At 45.2% G+C, this 24,983-nt stretch overlaps 1 protein-coding gene across 1 annotated transcript in view; it reads right to left on the minus strand.

Annotated features, from left to right (window-relative positions):
* EVC (EvC ciliary complex subunit 1) overlaps positions 1-24,983 on the minus strand; it is a 196,685-nt gene that overhangs the window by 121,320 nt on the left and 50,382 nt on the right. The window contains exons 3-5 of the mRNA XM_040335407.1: positions 22,911-22,994; positions 15,441-15,673; positions 4,323-4,407 (exon numbers count right to left, since the gene is read on the minus strand). Of these exons, the coding sequence (XP_040191341.1) occupies positions 4,323-4,407; positions 15,441-15,673; positions 22,911-22,994 (402 nt within the window). The remainder of the gene's footprint in view (positions 1-4,322; positions 4,408-15,440; positions 15,674-22,910; positions 22,995-24,983) is intronic.

Here is a 24,983-nt window from a genome sequence, read left to right on the forward strand (position 1 = left end):
ACAGCAACTGTCAGAAAAAGGTTTAGTGTTTAAGTGGTTAAACTTTCCTAACTTACATACAGAAGTCTATTCCTTTGATGTAAAAGACAAATTGATACAATGTTTAGACTTAATGTTCCACTGCTCTGATCCATGTCTCTGCTTTGCAGGATAACAGGATCCATGCCTTCCCTTCTAAAAGAACAGCATTCTCCCTTGTTTACATAAGCGGACCGCAGTTCTGCCTCTGTACCAAACAATCAGCGGGTGATGGCAGACATCGAGTTCACAATAGCCGCCAATCAGCTCCGACTGTGTATAATCAGAGCAGGTGCGAGCCGGCGGCGGCGCACTTTCGCGCCCACCACCCGGAAGAGCTGGATGGTGAATGTATATGTAATCTGGCTCACAGGTTGCCGCTCTGTAGCAGTAAAAAAATGCTATAGGGTGGACCTTAAGTGTTTAACTGAACAAGTTGAAGATGCAAGCTGATTGGTAGCTCTGCACAGCTGCTGAAGATTTTGTTTCAGTTTCGATAAAATCCCTCATCTCTTAGCTTGTAAGCTCTAATGAGTGGGGATCTCCGATTCCTACTGTAATTAACTATATTGTATTTGTACTATATCTGCTCTTATGTTGTAAAGTGCTTCGTACACTGTTGGTGCTTTATAAATCCCATATAAAAATAATATAAAAAATATTGTGATGAATTTTGTATGGGGAGGAACTTGAGTGACCTGCACAGAGCCCTGAGCTCCTGCTGTTGTCAACCAAAATCCTGTGAGGAGGGAGCAGGAAACAGGGCTAGGCTGCGCTATGCGTGTCTATGGACACACATAGCCCAGCGTGTCTATGGACACACATAGCCCAGCGTGTCTATGGACACACATAGCCCAGCATGGGAGCAAGCCCACACGTCTGCCCCTATGGGAAGCCGCTTGCTATGGGGTCAGACACAGAAGAAGAGGAGCCAAGATTGCCAAAGGGGGACTCTAGAAGAGGAGTTTTAATACTATTGCCCAAATCAGGTATGTATAACATGTTTATTATTTAAATGTAAAAAAACTGATCCGCCCGGCCGGCCCTTGCCCCCAGGTGCCTGTGCCCAGACTTATGGTTGGTCTGTAAGTATGAGCGGGAGATTTGCTCCTATACTATTCAATCTATATAATACCCATTCTAATATATACCTTAATACCTTTATAGACATCATTATCACATCTGCTCCTGAAGAGTGGCAACATAGCCACGAAACATGTCAAGCTATTAGATGCCTCTCATACTACTTTTATACATTATCTATATTATGCTCTTTTGGACTTTACCAATCTTTATTACGTTGTTACTGTGGAGACACGCAACAATGAGTCTGGCGTTTTTATTATTTTACCATTGTGATTATATTATGCCACTATGCCATTATGTTACTTTATTATTATGTACTATGTTATGGAATAAACATTTCTTTGTTTTTACTATATTATATTGCATGTATTCTGGTATTTTGCAATATATATGGTGGCTAATATGGTTTATCCACCAGACATCATCATTACTATGTTAATAGTAACAATAATAGTGCGCTAATAACAACCTCTTAATGATAATGCACAGTGCCCTTCAACATAAATAATGATACTTAAATAAATAAAAAATCGTCTGTGGTATAATTTACGTATAAAAGGTAAAATTAATAGTAAATACCACCACCTGTAGTGTTCAATGCCCGCTCACCTTCCAAGCAAGGCAAAATAGATAGACAAACAAAATTTATGAATAAATAAAAGTCATGTTTTTACATACATGCAACGATCACATTGACTTCAGGGTGTTTGTTTTTCAGGGTGTGTTTTATTCAGAATACGGTTGTTCAAAAGAATCTTCCGCTTCTCCGTATAGATTGGTTGTCAAAAACAAGGAATAACAGACATCGCACAATATTGCTAATACAGTGCAAACTGTTGAAGAAAATAAGTGGATACACCCACATAAGCTTACTCCTACTCACTGCACCTCCAATATGAAAGAACACCGGAGTGATGTCACTGGCTCCTCCCAACGCGTTGCATCACAGTTAACATGACTTTTTCAAGGGAAGGAATAGTTTTATTCCCTTGAAAAGTCACGTGACCTGTGACGCAACACGTCGGGAGGAGCCAGTGATGTCACTCTGCTGTTCTGTCATACGGGAGGTGCAGTGAGAAGGAGTAAGCTTGCTACGTGCTTATGAGAGTATACCCACTTATTTACTTCACCAGTTTGCACTGTATTAGCAATATTGCGCAATGTCTGTTATTCCTTGTTTTTGAGAACCAATCTACACGGAGAAGACAATCGTATTCTGTTAAAAAATACACTCTGAAAAACAAACACCCTGAAGTCAATGTGATCGTTGCATGTATGTGGAAAAGTGACTTTTATTTATTCATTAATTTTGTCTATCTATCTCTTTGCCTTGCTTGGAAGGTGAGCCGGCATTGAACACTACAGGTGATGGTGTTTACTATTAATTTTACCTTTATACATAAATTATAGCCACAGAAGATTTATTTATTTAAAGTGGTTGTAAACCCTTACAGACCACTTGGCCCTACAGGTAAGCCAAGATTAAGGCTTTCCTGTAGGTGCAAGAAATATCTCCTTAACCTACACGGTTAAGGAGATATTTGCAGAAAAGACTGCACCGATGTCTACGGCGCATGCGCGGCGTAAACAACGGCGCAGGTGCAATGAGTGTGCCGTTAATGAATGGGGCCGCGACGTCCTTGGCGGACTCCTACGCGCATGCGCGGGAGTGACATCATTGCTGCTTCGGCCAGTCACAGCGCCGGAGCAGCGATACCCGGTAGTCATGGCGGCGACGGAGGAGAGGAACGAGGGTCGCTGCGGGGGCTTTGATCTCAGGTAAGTAATTCATAATCAGCTAGTATGCTAAGCATACTAGCCGATTATGCCTTTCTCTTGCAGGGTTTTTTTTTGTTTGTTTTTTAGGGAAAAGTTTCAGAGGGTTTACTTCCTCTTTAAGTATCATTATTTATGCTGAAGTGCACTGTGCATTATCATTAAGAGGTTGTTATTAGCGCACCATTATTGTAACTAGGGTTGTCCCGATACCACTTTTTTAGGACCGAGTACAAGTACCGATACTTTTTTTCAAGTAGTCGCCGATACCGAATACCGATACTTTTTTTAAAATGTGTCCCCAAATGCAGCGATGTCCCCCCACAGATGCAGCCATGTATCCCCCCATCCAGCCAGCGTCACCCCCCATCCAGCCAGCGTCACCCCCCATCCAGCCAGCGTCACCCCCCATCCAGCCAGCGTCACCCCCCATCCAGCCAGCGTCTCCCCCCATCCAGCCAGCGTCTCCCCCCATGCAGCCATTGTCACCCCCCCATCCAGCAATGTATTCCCCCAGCCATTGTCACCCCCCATGCAGCCATTGTCACCCCCCATGCAGCCATTGTCACCCCCCATCCAGCCAGCGTCACCCCCCATCCAGCCAGCGTCACCCCCCATCCAGCCAGCGTCACCCCCCATCCAGCCAGCGTCACCCCCCATCCAGCCAGCGTCACCCCCCATCCAGCCAGCGTCTCCCCCCATCCAGCCAGCGTCTCCCCCCATCCAGCGTCTCCCCCCATCCAGCCATGTCACGCTTACCTGCATCCCCGCTGCCGCCGACTGTGTAATACGCCGGGAACATTACAACTTTGAATCGCTGTAATGATTGGCGCCGCGCTGCGTATAGACACTCCCCCTCGCTCGGGATTGGACAGTTCACCCGAGCGAGGGGGAGTGTCTATGCGTGGTGCGAATCATTACAGCTATTCCCCGCGGCAGACGGAATCGTCTAGGTCGGATTAAACAGTGAGTACGGGGATAAAAAAATGTAAGACCGGCATACTGTAGCTCGCGCTACGATGCCGAATTTTATGATAGAATAAAAAAAAAAATTTTTTTTTTTATTCTAGGGTGAACCCCCGCTTTAAGTTATTCACAAATGACTATGTTGTGTTGCCTCCCCGGTTGCATGCTTTACACAAAGTCCCAAACTTTTTTCTCATATATCTACATTAACAGTCAAACACATTCTTATACAAAAGTCATGAAGTACACAAGCTGGCAGAATAACTGGTGCTGCCCAGTGATGATATTGCTCTTGGAGAAGAATAAACCTGGGGTGGTGCTGGGATTTAGAAACTTATCTAAAACTTGCACCCTCATCTTCCAAATTGTGTGATAAATGAAGCTACAATTGAGCATAAAAATGCCTAGCAATACGGTCTCAGCTCCCGAAAAACCATCACAGGTAGCAGAGAGCGACATTCAAGGTTGGCACCCACCGTGTATTGTTCTCGTCTGAGTTCAGCATCCAGAAGAGGCAAGCTTTGTAGGCACAGACTGTAGAGACACAACTTAACATCACAGCTAAAAGAAACAAGAATAAGAAAAACATCAATAACTGAACAGAGCCATCCACACTATACGGAAATAGCAGATTTTTTACAGAATATTATAAGCCACGGAGTAGATTTCAAGGCTTTTTGGATTCACCGAGAGTTTTAACGATTATATAAAATGTAGTAGGCTGCAGATTTTACATGGAGAACATGGAGCTTACAAGACCTCCCTTGTACTGTTTTCTGAGAGGTTCCTGTTTTAGGCTTGATTCACACCTATGCATGTTGCTTTTGAGAATTTTTGCAGTGCTTTATGCGGTGCTTGCCGTTTTTGACGTGCTTTTTTAGCGCGAATTGTACCGCAATTCGCGTTTTTCATATTTTTTTTACATCAATTTGAATTTTTTTACATTTCCTTTAACAACCAGCTATAAACAGGTAAACAATAAAAATAAAAACGCAAATCGCGGTAAAAACGCGGTACTTGCGTTTTGGATGCGGGTCCATTGAATTCTATTACCGTATTTGCCGGCGTATAAGGCGACCGGGCGTATAAGACGACCCCCTAATTTTACAGTTTTTTAAAGATTTTCTGCCTGTATTAACCACTTCCTTACCGCGTCATTGTGAAATGACGGCGGCAGGAACCCCTCCTCGATCCAGGAGGACGTCATGTGACGTCCTGGGCTTTCCGGGTGGATATCTGAATGATGCCTGCAGCTAGAGGCATCATTCAGATATCCTTTTCTCCTGCCGGCGATTCTGCACAACGTAAGAACTATCATAGCGGCGATTCCGCCGCTAGATCGTTCTTACAGGCGGCGGGAGGGGACATCCCCCCCCCTCCCGCCGCCATCCGGTGCTTCTCCCGGCTCTCCCGTGCCATCGGGGGTCCGGAGAACGAATCGTCCGACGCTGGCAGGAAGCATAGAGATGACTGGTGACCAGATGGTCACCAGTCATCTCTATGACCGTCGGAGGACCCGGGCGCAATGTGATGACGTCACGCCCGGGTCCCCGTAAGTAAACAAAGCCGCAATTGCGGCTGCTAAGCAACCGTAAGCATGAGATCGGTGAATTTTTTTTCACCGATTTCATGCTTTCCAGCCTGGAGGAGAGATGTGGGGTCTTATTGACCCTGCATCTCTCCATAAAGAGTACCTGTCACACACATTCCTATTACAAGGGATGTTTACATTCCTTGTAATAGGAATAAAAGTGATAATAAAAAAAATCAAATAAAAAAAAAAAAAGTGTAAAAAAATAAGTAAATATGTAAAAAAAAAAAAAAAAAAAAAATATTTTTTTTAACGCCCCTGTCCCCAGTAGCTTGCGCGCAGAAGCGAACGCACACGCAAGTCCCGCCGACATATGTAAACGCCGTTAAAACCACATATGTGAGGTATCGCCGCGTGCGTTAGAGTGCCAGCAACAATTCTAGCACTAGATCTCCTCTGTAAATCTAAACTGGTAACCTGTAAAAAATGTCAAAGCGTTGCCTATGGAGATTTTTAAGTACCGAAGTTTGGCGCCATTCCATGAATGTGCGCAATTTTAAAGCGTGACATGTTAGGTATCTATTTACTCGGTGTAACATCATCTTTCATATTTTACAAAAAAATTGGGCTAACTTTACTGTTTTGTTATTTTTTTAATTCATGAAACAATTTTTTCCCAAAAAAAAGGCGTTTGAAAAATTATTGCGCAAATGGCGTGCAAGATAAAATGTTTCAATGACCGTCGTTTTATTCCCTAGGGTGTCTGCTAAAAAAACATATATAATGTTTGGGGGTTCTGTGTAATTTTCTAGCAAAAAAAATATGATTTGTACATGTAGGAGAGAAGTGCCAGAATAGGCCTGGTATGGATGTGTGTATAACTGCCCTGTATGGAAGTGGTTAACCGTATAAGACGACCCCTATTCCGATTTCATATTTCTTTCTTCTGGAGCCATATTCTTCTTCATTCTTGCTGGAGCTGGAGCCAATCACGGCGAGCAAAGTATTCTATTAATGAATACAAAGCCTGCTTGGATTGGCAGAGGCTGTAACATCATCAGCCCACGCTTCTTTGACTCTCAAAGCCAATCTGAGCAGGCTACTGTATGTAGGCACTCGGATTGGCAGAGGTTGTTACCCCAATCCCTCTGTATTCATTTGAATAGACCGCTCACTGGGATTGGCTAATCGGTATATACTGTATTTACTCGAAGCTACATACAGTATTACCGCACATCCAGCAGGCATCCGAGCAGCTGACCCGGCGTATAAGACGACCCCTGCTTTTTGGCCAGTTTTTTAAAGTGTAAAAGGTAGTCTTATACGCCAGCAAATACAGTACATGCAAAACGCTGCTTTTTGTGGGAAAAAAAGTCCCCGACCCTTTCCAAAAACGCAGAGGCACAAAAAAGCATTAATGTGAACATGTTCCATAGGAACCCATGTTAAAAAATTTCCCTGCTTTTCTGCAAAATGCACCAAAAAACGCCTTAGTGGCTGTGCAAGCCTTATGTACCTTGGTCTGTGTTTAGTACAGCCTGATCTCTCCGCCAAACATGCTGTTTTAACCACTTCAAAACCAGGCACTTTCCACCCTTCCTGCCCAAGCCAATTTTCAGCGCTGTCACTTTTTAAATGACAATTGCGCGGCCATGCTACAATGTACCCAAACAATTTTTTTTGTCATTTTGTTCCCACAAATAGAGCTTTCGTTTTGTGGTATTTGATCATCTCTGTGTTTTTCTTGATTAATTAAAAAAAGACAGAAAAAAATAAGTTTTTGTTTCTGTTATAATTTTTTTTTAAATACGTACGTTTTCTCCTTCACGGATGGGCACTGATAAGGTGGCACTGATGAGGTGGCACTGATGGGCATTGATAGGTAGCACTTATGGGCACTCATAGGTGGCACTGATAGGCGACACTGATGGCCACTGAAAGGCTGCACTGATGTGCATTGATGGGTGGCACTGATGGACAATGATGGGTGGCACTGATGGGCATCACTGAGGGCACTGGCAGACATTGCTGATGGGCACTGGCAGGAATTGCTGATGGGCACCGGCAGACATTGCTAATGGGCACTTACTGTCATCACTGGTGGTCCAGTGTGGCATACCTGGTGGCCATCCATTATGGGAATCCCTGGTGGTTCAGTGTGGGTATCCATGGGGGGGGGGGGGGGCTGCGCTGAAATCAGTCAGCGCAGACCCCCCCTGTCAGGAGAGCCGTCGATCGGCTCTCCTCTACTCATGTCTGTGAGATGCGAGTGAGGAAAAGCCGATACACGGCTTTTCCTGTTTACACTGTGATCAGCCGTGACTGGACATGGCAGATCACGTGGTAAAGAGCCTCCGTCAGAGGTTCTTTACCGAGATCGGTGTTGTGGTGTGTCAGACTGAAATGCCGCACTACCGATTGCCTAGCTGCGCGCCCCAATGAGCGTGCTCCGGCTGTTATCCTGAAACGCGCCTCCGTAAAAAAGGGGCAAATGTTACCGAATCTGGGCCATTGATGTTGTATTTTCGGCCCTTTATAACCTATAAAGAACTTTATATTTCCTGTATTTTAGGATTACCTAAAAAAAAATAAAAAAATAAAATGAAGAAATAAGGACGGGCAAATTACAGTACTAATATATATATATATATATATATTATATATATATATTATATATATATATATAACAGTACCCATAGCAACCACGTTTCAGTTTACTGAAGTCAAACCACTGAAATAAGAATCGGTATTGATTGCTATGGGTTATTGCATGTTTCCTTACTGATTAAGATTTATCAAATCTACATTTCTTAGTACTGAAAAGCTACAAAAAAAGCAACAATGAAATCTGACAGCTCAGAGCTACCGCTTCACTGAAAACGCGATAATTGTGAAAGCAGAATTAAATCCGCCACGTGTGACAAACCACCGGGCAGCAACAAAGCCCGTCCGCCATCCATCTTCTTCACCCCAGCACGTAATGATGTCATTTATTAATTGGAGATGTTTCCCTTGCTACGTGAATGAACTATTAGACTGCAGAATCTACTACGTGAATGAATTAAAAGGCCGCAGTCGTGACTTTATAATACTTATTAATACACAGAAGCTCTTGTTATTCTGGGGAAGAGCTCATAATCATTCACCCAACAACCAGCGCCCTGTGACATCATTGTCCTACTTTCATCAATCCTCATCAGGGACTATTACGCCAATAAGGTTCGGTAGCAATGAATGCAGTATTATTTACAAATTTGTTAAAAGAAGTTTTATATATATTTTTTTAGATATAAAGTACGCATGATATAATGTAAATAAAGAAATCTGTAAATCATGACCGACTGGCTGAAAATATTGAACCATTGCATCTTTTATGTTTAACAGGTGAAAGAGATCAACTTAACCACTTCAATACCGGGCATTTTCACCCCCTTCCGGCCCAGGTCAATTTTTAGTTTTCAGCACTGTCGCATTTTGAATGACAATTGAGCGGTCATGCAACACTGTACCTAAATTATTAGGGCCAGATTCACCAAAGAGATACGACAGCGTATCTCCCGATACGCCGTCGTATCTCTGTGTTAGGGCCGTCCTAACTATGCGACTGATTCTTAGAATAAGTTACGCATAGCTAGCCCTAAGATCCGACAGGTGTAATTGAATTACACTGTCGGATCTTAAGGATGCAATTCTAGGCCGGCCGCTAGGTGGCGAGGCCATTGCGGCCGGCGTAGAATATGCAAATGTATACTTACGGTGATCCCCGAACATCCGAACGGCCCGTCGATCTAACTGTACGTCGTTTTCGTCGAGTTACGCCGCGTAAAATTAGGGCTGAGCCCTAGTTGTCCTAAGCCATGTTAAGTATGGCCGTCGTTCCCGCGTCGAAATTTAAAAATCAACGTTGTTTGCGTAAGACGTCCGTGAATGGCGCTGGACGCCATTTACGTTAACGTCTAAGCAAATGACGTCGGTGCGACGTCATTTAGCGCAATGCACGTCGGGTAATTTACCCGACGGAGCATGCGCAGTACGCTCGGCCCGGGAACGCGCCTAATTTAAATGGTGCCCGCCCCATTTGAATTGGGCGGGCTTGCGCCGAGCGCATTTACGATACACCGCCGCAAGTTTACAGGTAAGTGTTCTGAGAATCAGGCACTTACGCTGTAAACCAGCGGCGGTGTAACGTAAATCACATACATTACGCTGCCCAGGAGCAACGTAATTATATGTGAATCTGGCCCATAGTTTTTAACACAAATAGAGCTTTCTTTTGGTGGTATTTATTCACCACTGGGTTTTTATTTTTTTTGCTAAATAAATGAAAAGCTTGTTGCTAATTTTTACCCTTTACCAATGTGCATGGATGCGGCGGCACTGATGTGCACAGATGAGGCTGCACTGATAGTCGGCACTGATAGGTGATACTGATGAGCAGGCACTGATTGGAAGCACTGGTGGGCACTGGTGGGCACTGATTGGCAGCACTGATGGGACTGCACTGATGATCAGGAAACGGATTTCAAGCCGGTTATTGGCTCTCCTCTCCTCATGGTGTCAGTGTGAGGAAAGGAATGCCGATAACCGACTTGTGTTTACATCATGATCATCTGTCATTGGACAAAGCTGATCACGTGGTAAAGGGCTACTGTGATTGGCCCTTTACCCCGATCTGTGATCAGCCGCGACCTACAGACATAGCGATCAAAGAGCGCGCTGGCAGTGGGCGTGATCACAGAGGACGTCTTATGACGCCCTCACAGAACTGGATGGCCGGGCTGTAGCCATTATTCGACTATAGCGCGGTTGGGAAGTGGTTAAAAAAAGATGTAATGTTTGGGGGAACGAAGATATTTTTCAGCAAAAAATACGGATTGTTTCATGTAAACAAAAAGTGCCAGAAAAGGCCTGGTCTTCAAGTGGTTAATCATCATGCAAAACCTTTATCCCAAAAGGAATAAAAAACGTTGATGCAATTGTTAATAAAGTTTTAGCTGGAGTTTGGTTTCAATTTTTAGTGTATTTAAGTCTGCTAGTACATCTGATACTGCCCTCCCTCCAGACTGACAATGCTGCTGTCCAAAGGTGTCATTTGCTCCTTCACTGAGTGGAGGCACGCTAAAACAGGAGGTGTGCTACTGGCCAGATGACCAGGTGAAAACTGAGGGGGAAAAGCCTAAAAGAGGAAATTGAATGCAGCCACCACATCTAATGAGTGGTAAGCTGCAATATATTACATTTCTGATTTGGGGTTTAATGCTGCTTTAAGACGACGGAGACCAGAAAATCCACCTGATGCAGACAGGCAATAATGGGTCCGGTTGATTCCATCTGCAATTTCTGGATATGAAGGTAAACATTTAAGCCCACCGAGGTACAAAATGGGGAGAATGTATCCTTCAGATATGTGAACAGCAGAGACTGGAAAGAGGGCACCATAAGCTTTAAACCCTGGGATACCACTTCTTGCACCCCAGCATTGGATATGTGAGGCCCCGTACACACGAGAGGATCCGCGGATCGGTTTCAGCGGATAGATCCGCTGGTGTGTATGATCCAGCGGATATTTATCCGCGGATATATTTCGGGCCGACCGATTTCCAGCGGATAAAAATTTCTTAGCATGCTAAGAAATCGATCCGCTGGAATCGGATCCACAGACTCATCGTATCGATCCGTCCGAACCCATCCCTCGCATGCGTCGTAATGATTCGACGCATGCGTGGATATCCTTATATGACAGCGTCGCGCACGTCGCCGCGTCATCATCGCGGCGACGGCGCGACACGTCACCGCGGACGGAATTCCGCAGGGATTTTGATCTCCTGGTTAGTACAACCAGGAGATCAAAATCCGCCAGAGGATGTATCCGCGGATACGGTCCGGAGGACCGTTTCCGCGGATAAATCCTCTCGTGTGTACCCGGCATAAGGCTTTCAAGTGTCATGCCCCGTACACACCATCACTTTATGTGATGAAAAAAAATGACGTTTTTAAAAACGTCACTTTAATTGACCGTGTGTGGGGGAAAACGTCGTTTTATGTCTTCTAAAAAACGACCAAAAAAAATTGAAGCATGCTTCAATTTTATGTGTCGTTTTTCAAAACGTCAACTTTTACTTCACAGAAATTGACCGTGTGTAGTAAAAAACGTTGTTTAAAACGACGTTTTTTCGCCCGCGCATGCCCAGAAGCTACTTATGAAGCGAGCTTCAATGGAAAAACGTGGTGGAACGTAACCTCGCTTTGCTAGAACATTGTGAGAAAAACGATGGTGTGTAGGCAACTTCGTCTTTGAAAATTGAAGTTTCAAAAACGTCATTTTTTACTTCACAGAAAATGTCGTTTTTTTTCATCACATAAAGTGATGGTGTGTACGCGGCATCAGATGATGGAAAGTTGGAGCGCACCTTCATGCCAAGGAATGCTTGTCAGTGGAGTTAGAGGACTTGGAATGCCAAGTCTTGTGGGTGGTGAAATAACCGAGCTTAAGGGTTTCGACATGGAAATCAAGGGCATAGTGAAGTGAAAGGGATACTTCTGAGAAGGAAGGAAGACTTGTGCGAAACTTGCTTTACAGGCTTCTTGCTTTTTTTTGGATAAATTAACTCCTAAACGCATGCACAGGAGTTGTGTCATCCTGACCTGGCCAATTAAGATGGCTGAAGATCCCCAATCAGGAACAGGCCAGCAAAAAATGTATGATACCAAAAAGGGATCTCAGACGTCGTTTCGCAGAAGCTGAGGTGACTATAGTTCCGTTTTAACTAGGACCACACGGAGGCAGTTTTCAGGCGTTTTAGCCCTAGAAATAGCACCTGTAAAGTGTCTGAAAACTGCCCCCCAATGCCGCCCGAATGTGAAAGCCCCACACTGGGGCGATGCGCTTGCAGGACGTTAGAAAAAGACCTGCAAGCAGCATCTTTGTATTACACAGCGCTCCTAAAATGCCCCTGCCCATTGCAATGGATGGGTAGTGCTTCCGAAGCGCCTGAAAGGCGTTATGGAAGCACCGCAACATGGGCGTTTTTAACCCCTACTTTGGGGGTCAAAAGCGTCCCGATAGTGACTGAAAAGTGCCACTTTAGCAGCGCCAAAGCATCACTAAAACAAGCGGTGCTTTAGAGCCAACGCATGGACAGCCCCAGTGTGAAAGGGGTCCTAAAGTAGAATGCCAGGATAGGTCTGAATTCTAAAAATCCCCCTCCCCTTTCCTAGCACCTATGCTGACTAACATGTATAAGAAAGAGCTTTATACTTACCTACTATATGTAGCGCCCACTTGCTTTCAGCATGGGCACTACGCTTTGATTTAGTGGGGAACGGGAGAGAGTTACCTTGCTCCCATTCAATGGTCTAAATTTGATGATCTCTGTAATTCTGGAAGTTCCACTGGGTCAGACTGTGGCCAGGGAGTGCAGTGTCACCCCTGGTCGGCAGCTGGCGCTTCCAGGGGTTCTGGCAGAACAGATCTTCTCCCAGCAGCCAATTAGAGGATGTTTTCCCTCGCGGGGCATGCTGGGGGGAGGGTATATCTGTGAGAGAGGTCATGTGTCGAAAACTTTCCGCGGGGTCCCCGTTCCAGGTGCGGTACCCACCTTCAGGGTACGTGCATCCATGGACCCCGCCGGCGTGGCCCACCTGGCCAGAGCTGAACTTTGCAGCGAACCTCTTCCTGATGAGAGAAGGGACCCCACTGGGTTCCAAGGCCTACTGAAAGGATCCTAGTTTGGGATCGGGTGTCCGGACCACTGACAGGTATGCGTGCTGTCATCCGGGGACCATTTGCAAAATAAGTATACTGGGAGGATTCTCTGTCCTTGTTTACTTAAAGGGTCACTAAAGGAATTTTTTTTTTTAGCTAAATAGCTTCCTTTACCTTACTGCAGTCCTTGTTTCATGTCCTCATTGTTCGTTTTTGCTTTCATGTTGCTGTAAATCCTCTCTGTTCTGGACACTTCCTGGTTGCCTGTTTCCTGATAACCACAGTACTGGGAGATTTCTCACGGTGGTCACTAATCAAGGAGGTGTGTGTAAAACGAAACTGGATTGGTGCTGAGGAGTTTTAGACAAAGTATCACTGCTCTCTATTGGCTGACTGCCCTCTAGTGGCTCTCTGTACATCAGAGAACCAGGAAACAACAGCAAAAACGAAACTACACTGCAGGCACATTATATGATTGTTTTTTTATCTATTTTTAATCATTTTTAAAAGGAATCAGTTAACTATTATGTCTCTATGCCCTGTAAACAGTCATTTCAGCTAAAAAAAAAAATTCCTTTAGTGACCCTTTAAGTCCTCTTTAGAAATTGGCCCATGGCAGGGGCCCTAGAGACAGGTCTGTGTGAGAGACCCGTTCCTCCCGGTACAATTCAGAGTGACGCTTTACCCACTCCGAGCAGAGTGGCGACGTGTATATATTCAGTTTAATGCAGAGCAGTGTATTGCTCAGTTCTATATATCCAGGCCTGATACCGCATGGTTCTATTTCTTCCTTCATCAACGTTGACCTTCCTAATGTATGTTGATGTTGGCCGTGTTTGGCCTGGACAATAAAGCACTGAAAACTCTTTATTGGATGTCTGGACCTCCACTCACTGTTGCTATTCTCACAGCTACACCCTTAGACACTGCCAGGGCAACTTAGTAGGCCAGTCCCAAATCATTCAGCGGCTCCTCCGGGGGTAGCGCTACACGTACGGTAGCCCTACTCTGGTTCTCCTCCAGACCCTGCACTTTCTGCTTCCAGCTCTGCCCCTCATTTCGTCCTGGCAGCAGCACAAGGGAGTTGCACTGCAAGGGAGGGTGGAGGACTCTTGACTTCGGATGTAAGTGGGGGGGGGGGGTTGCTCTGGACATCTATTCTTACAGATACAACCAGCCCTATGGTAGCAAATATAATACTAATGCGGCCTGCAATGAAACTGAATGTGATACCCTTGCTCTATGGGATTCTCCTTTACTCCTCCCCTGCTACACAAAAGAACGTGAGACAGGGAAAATGGAGAGTCTGGGTCAGCACAGACAGTATTTGGACACTCTAGATGAGGAATGGGCTATGACGTGTGAGGAGGTTTGTCTTTAAATAGTTACATTTTCTAGTTCAAAGAAACACTGCAAGTGAATAAAAGTCATTTAGGAAAAGTAAAAAAACACTGGCCCAGATTCAAGAAGCACTTGCGCCCGCGCAACCATAGGTTACGCAGCGCAAGTGCTTACTTGCTCCGGTGTAACGAGTGCTCCTGATTCAGGAACCTCGTTACACCGACTGCAGGCTAAAATCTGCGCGGCATAAGGCTCTTATGCCTCGCAGATTTTAGGCTGCATTCTTGCGGGGGCCGCTAGGGGGCGCTCCCATTGTGTATCAGCGTGTAGTATGCAAATTGCATACTACCACTGATTCACAAGCTTGCGCGGGCCCCGCGCAAGCCAGGTACGGAGTTTCCGTTCGGCTACTTTTAGCGCAAGGCTGCCCCTTCTAATAGTAGGGGCAGCCAATGCTAAAGTATAGCCGGCCTTCCCGCGCCGTGAAACGTGAATGACGCTGGACGCCATTCACGTTCACTTAGAAGCAAATGACGTCCTTGCGACGTCATTTGCCGCAATGCACGTCGGGAAAGTTTCCCGACGGAGCATGCGCTGTACGCTCGGCGCGGGAGCGCGCCAAATTTAAATGATTCCCGCCCCAGGCGGGATCATTTAACTTGCGCGCGCTTACGCCGGGCAAATTTTACGGCGCGCCCTCGCAATTCACGGAGCTACTGCTCCGTGAATCGAGGGCAGCGCAAAATATTTGCGGGGGCGCAGGGCAAAATCGTTGCCCTGCTCCCCCGCAAATATCGCGCAATTCTACTTGAATCTGGGCCACTGTAAGTAAGCATTCAAAATACTTTATTTTGTCTGCGCTTTTACCTGCAATTTTTTTAGGTTGGTCACAGGGTCTCTTTAACCAATACTGACCTGACCTCCAGACAGAACAGGGTTAATATCAAACATGTGTTTCAAGTGCATATTTTGTACATAGGATTAAAGTTTATACTGTTAACTCAGCGGTACTCTTACCTGTTACAAATGAGAACTTCCGGAAAAGCGTTGACTCGGGGAAAGGTTCTCTCGTAGAATCTATCCAGACTGGTAGTGGAATGTATTGTGGTGGATGAACTTCCATCCTCCTTCTCCCCCTGACTCAGAGATTCTGTACTGCTCCCCGCGGAGTCTTCAAACATCTGGTTAGGTAACTGGGCACGCTTAGATTTTTCATGCAGGGATGGGTTTGATGCTCCATCAGCAAGAGGCTGGAATCACAGACAGATGGAAAATAATAGACACATTTTACAAGCCTTTTTCAGTTAAAAATAAATGTTTAAAAACATTGTACTGAGATAAATAGGCGATGTTGAAGATTCAATGCATTTATTTTACCTAAACTGAAACCAATACCTGTTCTTACTCTAATGCTGGCCATACACTCCATGAAAAATCGTCCGAACGAACTTTCGAAAAACGAACGTTCGGCCGTGAGCGCAAACTATAGTGCCATCATGTAATGACCGATAAATCTTTCAGTGGACATAAATGTAAAAAAAAAGAACCAGTTTTTTTCTATGTACCTAGTGCAGAAGGTTCGGACGGGAAACACATTAAAGCGGATGTGCCAGTAAAAAAAATTATTAAAAGCCAGCAGCTACAAATACTGCAGCTGCTGACTTTTAATATTAGGACACTTACCTGTCCTGGAGTCCAGCGCCGTCCGCAGCAGAGGATGAGCGATCGCTCGTCACTCTGCTTCTCCTCCGCCATCCTCAGTGAGGGAACCAGGAAGTGAATTGCTCCGGCTTCACTACCCGGTTCCCTACGGCACATGCGCGAGTCACGCTGCGCCCGCTGATTGGCTCACACGCTGTGTGCTGGAGCCGAGTGTTCCCAGCACACAACGGGGGACAGACGGGAAGTCTGGAAAAACCCGTCTTTTGCCCGAGACGTGTGGCCGGAAGTGGGTGCAAATACCTGTCTTTAGACAGGTATCTGCACCCCCCTCCCCCCTGAAAGGTGTCAAATGTGACACCGGAGGGGGGGCGGGTTCCGATCAGCGTGAGTTCCACTTTAGGGTGGAGCTCCGCTTTAACCTTCTGATTTATCGTTCAATCGGCAGAACATTTCCAAACTCGTCCTTCGTTTTTTCAGGCTCAAAAACGTCCCAACGATTATCGATTTTATGCCCATTAACTGGTCGAAAAACGAACTAACTGTCTGAACGACCGATTTTCGCCCGATTTTTCGTATAGTGTATGGCCAGCATAAAACACCTTTCACAACCGGTCACCTTGCAGGTGCTATAACGCTAAAAATAGCTCCTGCAAACCAACCTGAAACAGCCGTTGCTGTCTCTGCAGTGTGAAAGCCTCGAGGGCTTAGACAACGGAGCGGTGCGCTAGCAGAATGGTAAAAAAAGTCCTGCTAGCCGCATCTTTGGAGCGGTGAAGAAGCGGTGTGTATACCGCTCCTCCACCGCTCCAGCCCATTGAAATCAATTGGGTACTGCGGCTATACCGCTGGCAAAGCGCCTCTGCAGTTTTTAACCCTTTCTCAGCCGCTAGCAGGGGTAAAACCACCCCGCTAGTGGCCATGTAGCGCCACAAAATAGCGGCGCTTTACCGCCGACGCCGCCCTTGCCCCAGTGTGAAAGGGGCCCAAAGGTAAGATGGAGAAGAGTGCTACCATGAACAAAAATATAATGCAAAAAAAATAATTTTAACTGTGCTCTACATCTCAAGAATGGACACAAACACATACATGTATGATACAAAAGAAAATCACTTCTTTATTCCATACCAAATGATTAAAAATGGATTAGGATATCTATAATGGCCATAAAATATAAGGTATGACATATCACATACCATGGCCCATATTCTCACTAAAAATCCGTGGGCTGCACTTAAGGCACTTACACTCCGCTGTCCCAACTTACAGGAGCAAGTGTTGTATTCCCCAAACACTTGCTCCATAAGTTGGGACGGCAGAGTGTAAATGCCCCGGCGTAGCCTGGCGGATCTCCAAGTGGGCGGCTTGTATTCAAATTAAGCGCGCCCCTGATTCTAATGAACTGAGCATGCGCCGGGCTTCAAAAAGCCCAGTGCGCATGCTCCAGTTCTCGGCGGAAAACGTCAATGACGCCGACGTGTGCGTCATTGACGTAAAGTCGTATTCAAGAACGACTTACGGAAACGACGTACCCGACGAAAAAACACGACGCGGACCCGACGCCATCCGTAACATGGCCTACGTGGGACTTGCGGAAATTTACTCCTCATAATAGCAGGACTAAATTTCCGCTTACGCAAACGACGTTAGCGACGGTTACGCGACACAAACTCGTTCGTGAATCGGCGTAGAAGGATCATTTGCATACGCAAATGAGTCCTTCACGTAAATGCCATCTAGCGGCGGCCGGCGTCATTACATTTAAGATCCGCCAGTGTAAGTGACTTACAGATGGCGGATCTTAAGTGTATCTATGCGAAAATGATTCTAAGAATCAGTCGCATAGATACACTGGCCAAAAAAGGGAGTTACGTTGGAGTATCCTGAGATACTCCATCGTAACTTCTATGAGAATATGGGCCCTTATGTTTCCATTCTGTTAGAGTCCCATTTTTTGCACTCTATTTTTGCTCTAGGTTATTATTCAGGGATGTGGTGCGCTGTATACCCACCCATACCATGTTCATATTGATAAGTGCCATCATTGCTGACTTCTTTCCAAAAATTGCATTGTTCTTTTGGTTGAATTGTAAGTATTATGTTTTGTGCCCAATTTTAGATTTTTTAAGAATAGAAAATTTTGTTAGGGTGAGACAGGGAAGAAAGAATGGGCTAATAAAGAGAGAAAGAAGAGAGAAAAATAAATAAAGTGGACAATAAAGTTGCAGGAAAAGAGAAAGATGGCGGAATAATGTGGATAATGTGGTGTATATTTTCCTCCATGGTGTCATCTAGGTTGGAGGAGTTGAGCTCTGAAGAACAGTATATCAAGACACACTTTGGGAAGTAGGCCTTGTTACATCTATGGAAAGGATTGGGTTTCATGGGCCAGATCCACAACCAGCGTGCTTAACTTAAATGTTCCGATTTAGGTTACACCGCCGCAAAATTTCTACCTAAGTGCACGATCCACAAAGCACTTACCTAGAAATTTGCAGCTGTGTAACTTAAATCTGTCCGGCGCAAGGCGGGCCCAATCTAATGGGGCGAGTCCCATTTAAATTAGGCGCGCTCCCGCGCCGGACGTACTGCGCATGCTCCCGACGCTATTTTCCCGACGTGCTTTGCGTTACGTTGCGCCGAGTTTTGTGAATCGCGACGGGTAAAAAAAGAGATGCGGCGGGAAAAAAAAAAATTAAAAAAAAAATTTGACAGCGACGCGGGAAAGAAGGGTATACTTTTACATGGTGTACTAAGTTTACACTTTGTAAAAGCAGCCCTAATTTTGCGACGGCAAACTAACACTTACGGAGAATTAACGAAGGGAAAAACCTTAGTGGATCTCCGTAAGTGCTAATTTGCATACCCGACGCGGAATTTCGACGAGAAATGCCCCCAGCGGCGGCTGCGGTACTGCATCCTAAGATCCGACAGTGTAAAACTATTACACCTGCCGGATCTTAGGAATATCTATGCGTAACTGATTCTATGAATCAGCCGCATAGATAGAAACAGGGATACGACGGCGTATCAGCAGATACGCCTGCGTATCCCTTTTGTGGATCTGGCCCCAAGTTTTTTACACTTTTGAGAATCACTATATACAATTGAGATGGGAATTTTTTTTGGAAACAGCACCGAGGTTCTCCTTTCACATCATGGCATTAAAGTGGTTGTAAACCCTTTACAACCACTTTAACCTACAGGTAAGCCTAGATTAAGCCTTACCTGTAAAACCCATCAGGGTTCACTGCCTTTTTAATAAGTTATGCCCATTCTGCAGGGGATATTGTATTGTGTGTGGAAATTTCCAATATCTTGAAATTCATTATTTAACTGCAAAAAGGAAGAACCTCAGGGGGTAGATCCACGTACATCGGCGCATTAATCCGCCGAGTGCAGCGTATCTAAGATACACTACGCCGCAACATATTTTTTTTTTTAAAAACCACAAAGAATGCGCGCCGTAAGTTACGGCAGCGTAGTCTATCTTTGGCGGCGTAATGGCGCGGCATTCAAATCTCTGCGATGGGGGCGTGTTTTATGTAAATACGTCGTAACCTGACGTAAACGACGTTTTTTTTAACTGCGCATGCGCCGTCCGTGGGGGTATCCCAGTGCGCATGCTCGAAATGAAACCGGAACAAGCCAATGGTTAAGACGATGACGTCATTCTACGCAAATCCCTATTCGCGAACGACTTACGCAAACGACGTAAAAAATTCAAAATGCGAGGTGGGAACGACGGCCATACTTAACATTGAGTACGCCTCATAATAGCAGGTTTAACTATACGCCGGAAAAAGCCGAACGCAAACGACGTAAAAAAATGCGCCGGCCGGACGTACGTTCGTGGATCGCCGTAACTAGCTAATTTGCATACTCAACGCGGAAATCGATGGAAACGCCACCTAGCGGCCGGCGAAAAATTGCATTCAAGATCCGACGGCGTACTAAGATGTACGCCTGTCGGATCGATCCGAGATGCCGTCGTATCTTGTTTTGAAGATACAAAACAAACATACGACGCGCAAAATTTGAAATTATCAAGAGATACGCCGGCGTAATTCTTTCGTGGATCTGGCCCCAGGTCTTTTTGGATAAAAACAATATGCTCATGTTTAAGATTGGAAATAAACCAGCCTATACAAATGCCATCATCCCTTGAAAATTTGGAGTGTGAAAACCTCTAAGGTTGGGATTGTGTAGGCAACAAAAAATATTTTCAAAAAATGTAAAAAAATATAAATTTAATACACATAAATAGAGAAATACAAAAATACATCACAATACGATATCATAAAAAATTACAGACATATGAATAGCAAAGAGACACAGTGCCACATCTCAATTGGTCCCCGAAGGAGGTGGACTGAAGAGAAATGATCAGCCGTTTCTTTTCAGTCCACCCCCTTCGGGGACCAATTGAGATGTGGCACTGTGTCTCTTTGCTATTCATATGTCTAATTTTTTATGATATCATATTATATTGTGATGTATTTTTGTATTTCTCTATTTATTTGTATTAAATTTATATTTTTTTACATTTTTTGAAAATATTTTTTGTTGCCTACACACTCCCAACCTTAGAGGTTTTCACACTCCATGTTTAAGATTGGTGGAGCAAATTAGGGATGTTAGCTTTATACAAAGTGTAGATTGTGAAGGCCTTGACCTATATAATACTTTGATTGCTCAACGCTTCCATTTATGGTAGAAAATAATCTGATTTCTGACAACATTTAGCAGTCTAAAAAGGTACATGGATTGTAATTTGGCGAGTGTGAGACAATACCTGGTTTAAAGCTCCAGGGTTAAAACAAAAACAAACAAAAACCTTGCAGTGGCCCCCCAGAAAGACTTTTACGCTGGTTGGAGCACCTTAGGGAGGAGACTTTGGGGGACTGGTGATGTGAAGGAACCGGGTAGTGCAGGTAGGCCCCACTGCAAGAATCATTTTGTTTCTGGTGCCCTGGAGTGGGGCTTAAAGTGGATGTAAACTGAATTCATGAAATTTGAGCTGGGCACATACTGTATATCTGCAGTATTTTGTTATCTCTCTTCAAAGAGCCAATTCCTGTAGCTCTCTCCTGACCCGTTCCTCTGTTAAAGCAGCCTAAAATTTCTGTCAGGGGAGGTTGCTAAAATAGATTAGCAGGGAGCTGGCCCTGTTACAAAACACCTCTTAGGCCGCGTATACACGACCGGTCCAAACCGATGAAAACGGACCGAAGTCAAGTTTCATCAGTCCAAACCGACCGTGTGTACGGCCCATCGGACGTTTGTCCTTCAGACCAAAGTTTTAGAACTTGCTTTAAAATCGAACCGATGGACGGCTGACCATCGGTCAAAACCGATGGTTAGTACACAAAAGCATCGGTTCAAAATCAAGTCGACGCATGCTTGGAAGCATTGAACTTCGTTATTTTCAGCACGTCATGTGTTTTACGTCACAGCATTCTGATCCGATTGAGTTTTGAACTGATGGTGTATATGCACATCAGACCATCGGTCTGCTTCAGCGGTGAACCGATGAAAACGGTCCGTCGGACCCTTCTCATCGGATGGATCGACCGTGTGTACGCGGCCTGAGAGTCTCTGCCTATGTGGAGAGGGGGTGTGTGCCTTTCCTCCAAATCAGAAATGTTAGCTTTATTGGCTGTGTGCCCAGACATCACACTCTGTGTTAAACAGGAAGAGAAAATTTCTTAACAGGAGCTGAACTTTCTAAACAGTATATAAATGTGAAGACAGCAGATATACATGTAAAACCCATGTAGGGAGATTTGGTTCATCTCTGTGTATCATCTGAGGCTATTCAATTCACTGGGTGTATGGAGGGGGTTTACATCCACTTTTAGGGCCAGATTCTCAGAAGAGTTACGATGGTGTATCTCAGGAAACACCGTTGTATCTCTGTTTCTGAGCCCGGGTATCTATGCGAGTGATTCTTAGAATCATTTTCGCATAGATACGGCCAAGATCCGACAGGTGTAAGGCACTTACACCATCGGATCTTAGATGTAATGCAACGCCGGCCGCTAGGTGGTGTTTACGTTCAGGTCTCATTTAACTATGCAAATGAGCCTGATACGCCGATTCCCGAACGAATTTGCGTCGCGTACTCGTCGCTTACGTCGTTTCCATAAGCGTAAGGTTACCCCTGCTATATGAGGGGTAACCTTACGCCAGTCCGCCGTATGCCATGTTAAGTATGGCGTCGGGTCCGCGTCGTCTTTTCCTGTCGGTTACGCCGTTTTCCTAAGTCGTTCTTGAATACGACTTTACGTCAATGACGCACACGTCAGCGTCATTGACGTTTTCCGTCGAGAACTAGAGCATGCGCACTGGGCTATTTTAAGCCCGGCGCATGCGCAGTTCGATCGGCACGGGGGCGCGCTTAATTTAAATACAAGCGCCCCCTTGGAATTACGCGGGGATACGCCGGGCCAATTACACTACGCCGCCGCAAATTACGGAGCAAGTGTTTGGGGAATACAGCACTTGCTCCTGTAAGTTGTGGCGGCGTAGTGTAAATAGCTTACGCGCCGCCGCCGCAGGATCTACCAGAATCTGGCCCTTACATTTTTGTATCTTGCAGGATATGTAGCTTGTCAGTAAGAAAAAAGCTTGTGTCCCAATCTTTTTGGATATTGACAAGTTTCGTTTTTTTTTTTCCAGTTATTGGTATATTTGGGTATATTGGGAATGGTAGAATTTTTCTAAAAGCAAGAAATACAGGGCCGCAGTCTTTCAGCCACTTTCTGTTCACTATCGCCCACTTCAGCATCATCTGTGATCATTACTCTGGACAAGTAGACATCTTACCCTAAACTTTTGATTTATTGGATAAACAACTTTGGCCCTTAATGCAAACGCTTCAACGCCATTACTGGACGGCTGGCCACCTTCCTGCAAAGAGAAGAACACGGTATATATTATCTGCAGCTTGCAGAGCTTGCGATGCAGCCAGGAAAAGGTTCCTAGGTGGAAGTATGAGCTGCACCATTATAATGACAATCTCACAACAGCACATAAATCTCAGTGCATAAAAGAATATAAATAGCAGTTATTTTTAGCGATTGCATGAAATATCTGAATGCACCAGTGGGATTGCAGGATAAATAAACCATGAAGCATTATCCAATTATTCACACAAATAAAGCCTAACAGAGCGGAACCTTATTAAGTTGACGAAAGCTGTTCCTCAATTAATTATTATGCGTCCGATTATCCTCCTTGCTAACCATTAGGGCACAATTGATGTAACAAAAGTACTTTAAACACTTCTCCTATACAATCTGGGCTGATATTCAATCTATATAGAAATAACATTGTATACAGCATTTCTAGGAAGCCAATCAGAATTAAAATTACTCCATAATTGGGAGTATTATACATACAGTATCTCACAAAAGTGAGTACACCCCTCACATTTTTGTAAATATTATATTATATCTTTTCATGCGACATCACAGAAGAAATGACACTTTGCTACAATATAAAGTAGTGAGTGTACAGCTTGTATAACGGTGTAAATTTGCTGTCCCCTCAAAATAACTCAACACACAGCCATGGGCGTCCACTGAAATTTTTTCAGGGGGGGGGCGCTTCGGCAGCAGCGATACACAGTCGCATTTTACCCTTTCTTCGACCGCAAGCGGGGGTTAAAAGCACGCCTCCCACGTTAAAATGTAAAAACACCCCACTGTGCCCCCTGCATCTTTCAATGTCTCTGTCACTACTGTGTACCCCCTCTCCACAACTGCACCCCTGGACCCCTTTACATTACACAGCACCCCACAGCTCTGGACCCCTTTACATTACACAGCACCATGCATCACTGGACCCCTTTACATTACACAGCACCCTGCATCACTGGACCCCTTTACATTACACAGCACCCTGCATCACTGGACCCCTTTACATTACACAGCACCCCTTTTCCTTGACTGAAACACTACACTATATTGACAGTATATTTATTTCAGGTCTAAAAGAGGAAACTTTTGGAATGAGGGACAAATGGATTTTATTCCAGAAGAGGGACAGGCACTCTAAATAAGGGACAACTAGAAACTATGCCGTAGGCTACAACTCGTTGTTGTGTTTGCTCTGCGTTTCCAGACTTGCTAAAAACACATCAGAAAATAGTCTAGTGTTACCTGTGGCAACAGATGTTGGAACAAAGCACAGGCCTGGCAAATGATATAAAACGGCGCTCCCCTCCCTCTGTCCTCTGGCGCTCGTATCGTATGTCACGGAGCTGGGTCTGTGTGCAAGGTCCCGCACCCTAGTTTGGCTCGTGTGATAGGCGGAACACTAAAAGACTATCAGATGAGCCAAACTAGGGGGGCGAGACCTTGCACACAGACCCAGCTCTGTGACATACGATACGAGCGCCGGAGGACAGAAGGAGGGTAGCGCTGCAGTCACCGCATAAAGCGGCCCCAGGGCCAGTTCAGCCCTACTCCTGGCTCTCCCTGTCGATTCCAGGGGGGGCAAATGACCCCCCTTGCCCTATGGAGCAGACGCCCATGCACACAGCCATTAATGTCTAAACTGCTGGCAACAAAAAGCGAGTATACCCCCAAGTGAAAATGTCCAAATTGGGCCCAAAGTGTCAATATTTTGTGTGGCCACCATTATTTTCCAGCACTGCCCTAACCCTCTTGGGCATGGAGTTCACCAGAGCTTCACAGGTTGCCACTGGAGTCCTCTTCCCCTCCTCCATGACGACGTCACAGAGCTGGTGGATGTTAGAGACCTTGCGCTCCTCCACCTTCCGTGTGAGGATGCCCCACAGATGCTCAATAGGGTTTAGGTCTGGAGACATGTTGGCCAGTCCATCACCTTTACCCTCAGCTTCTTTAGCAAGACAGTGGTCGTCTTGGAGGGGTG

This window comes from Rana temporaria, chromosome 1 (genome assembly GCF_905171775.1).
Source record: "Rana temporaria chromosome 1, aRanTem1.1, whole genome shotgun sequence".
NCBI lineage: Eukaryota > Metazoa > Chordata > Amphibia > Anura > Ranidae > Rana > Rana temporaria.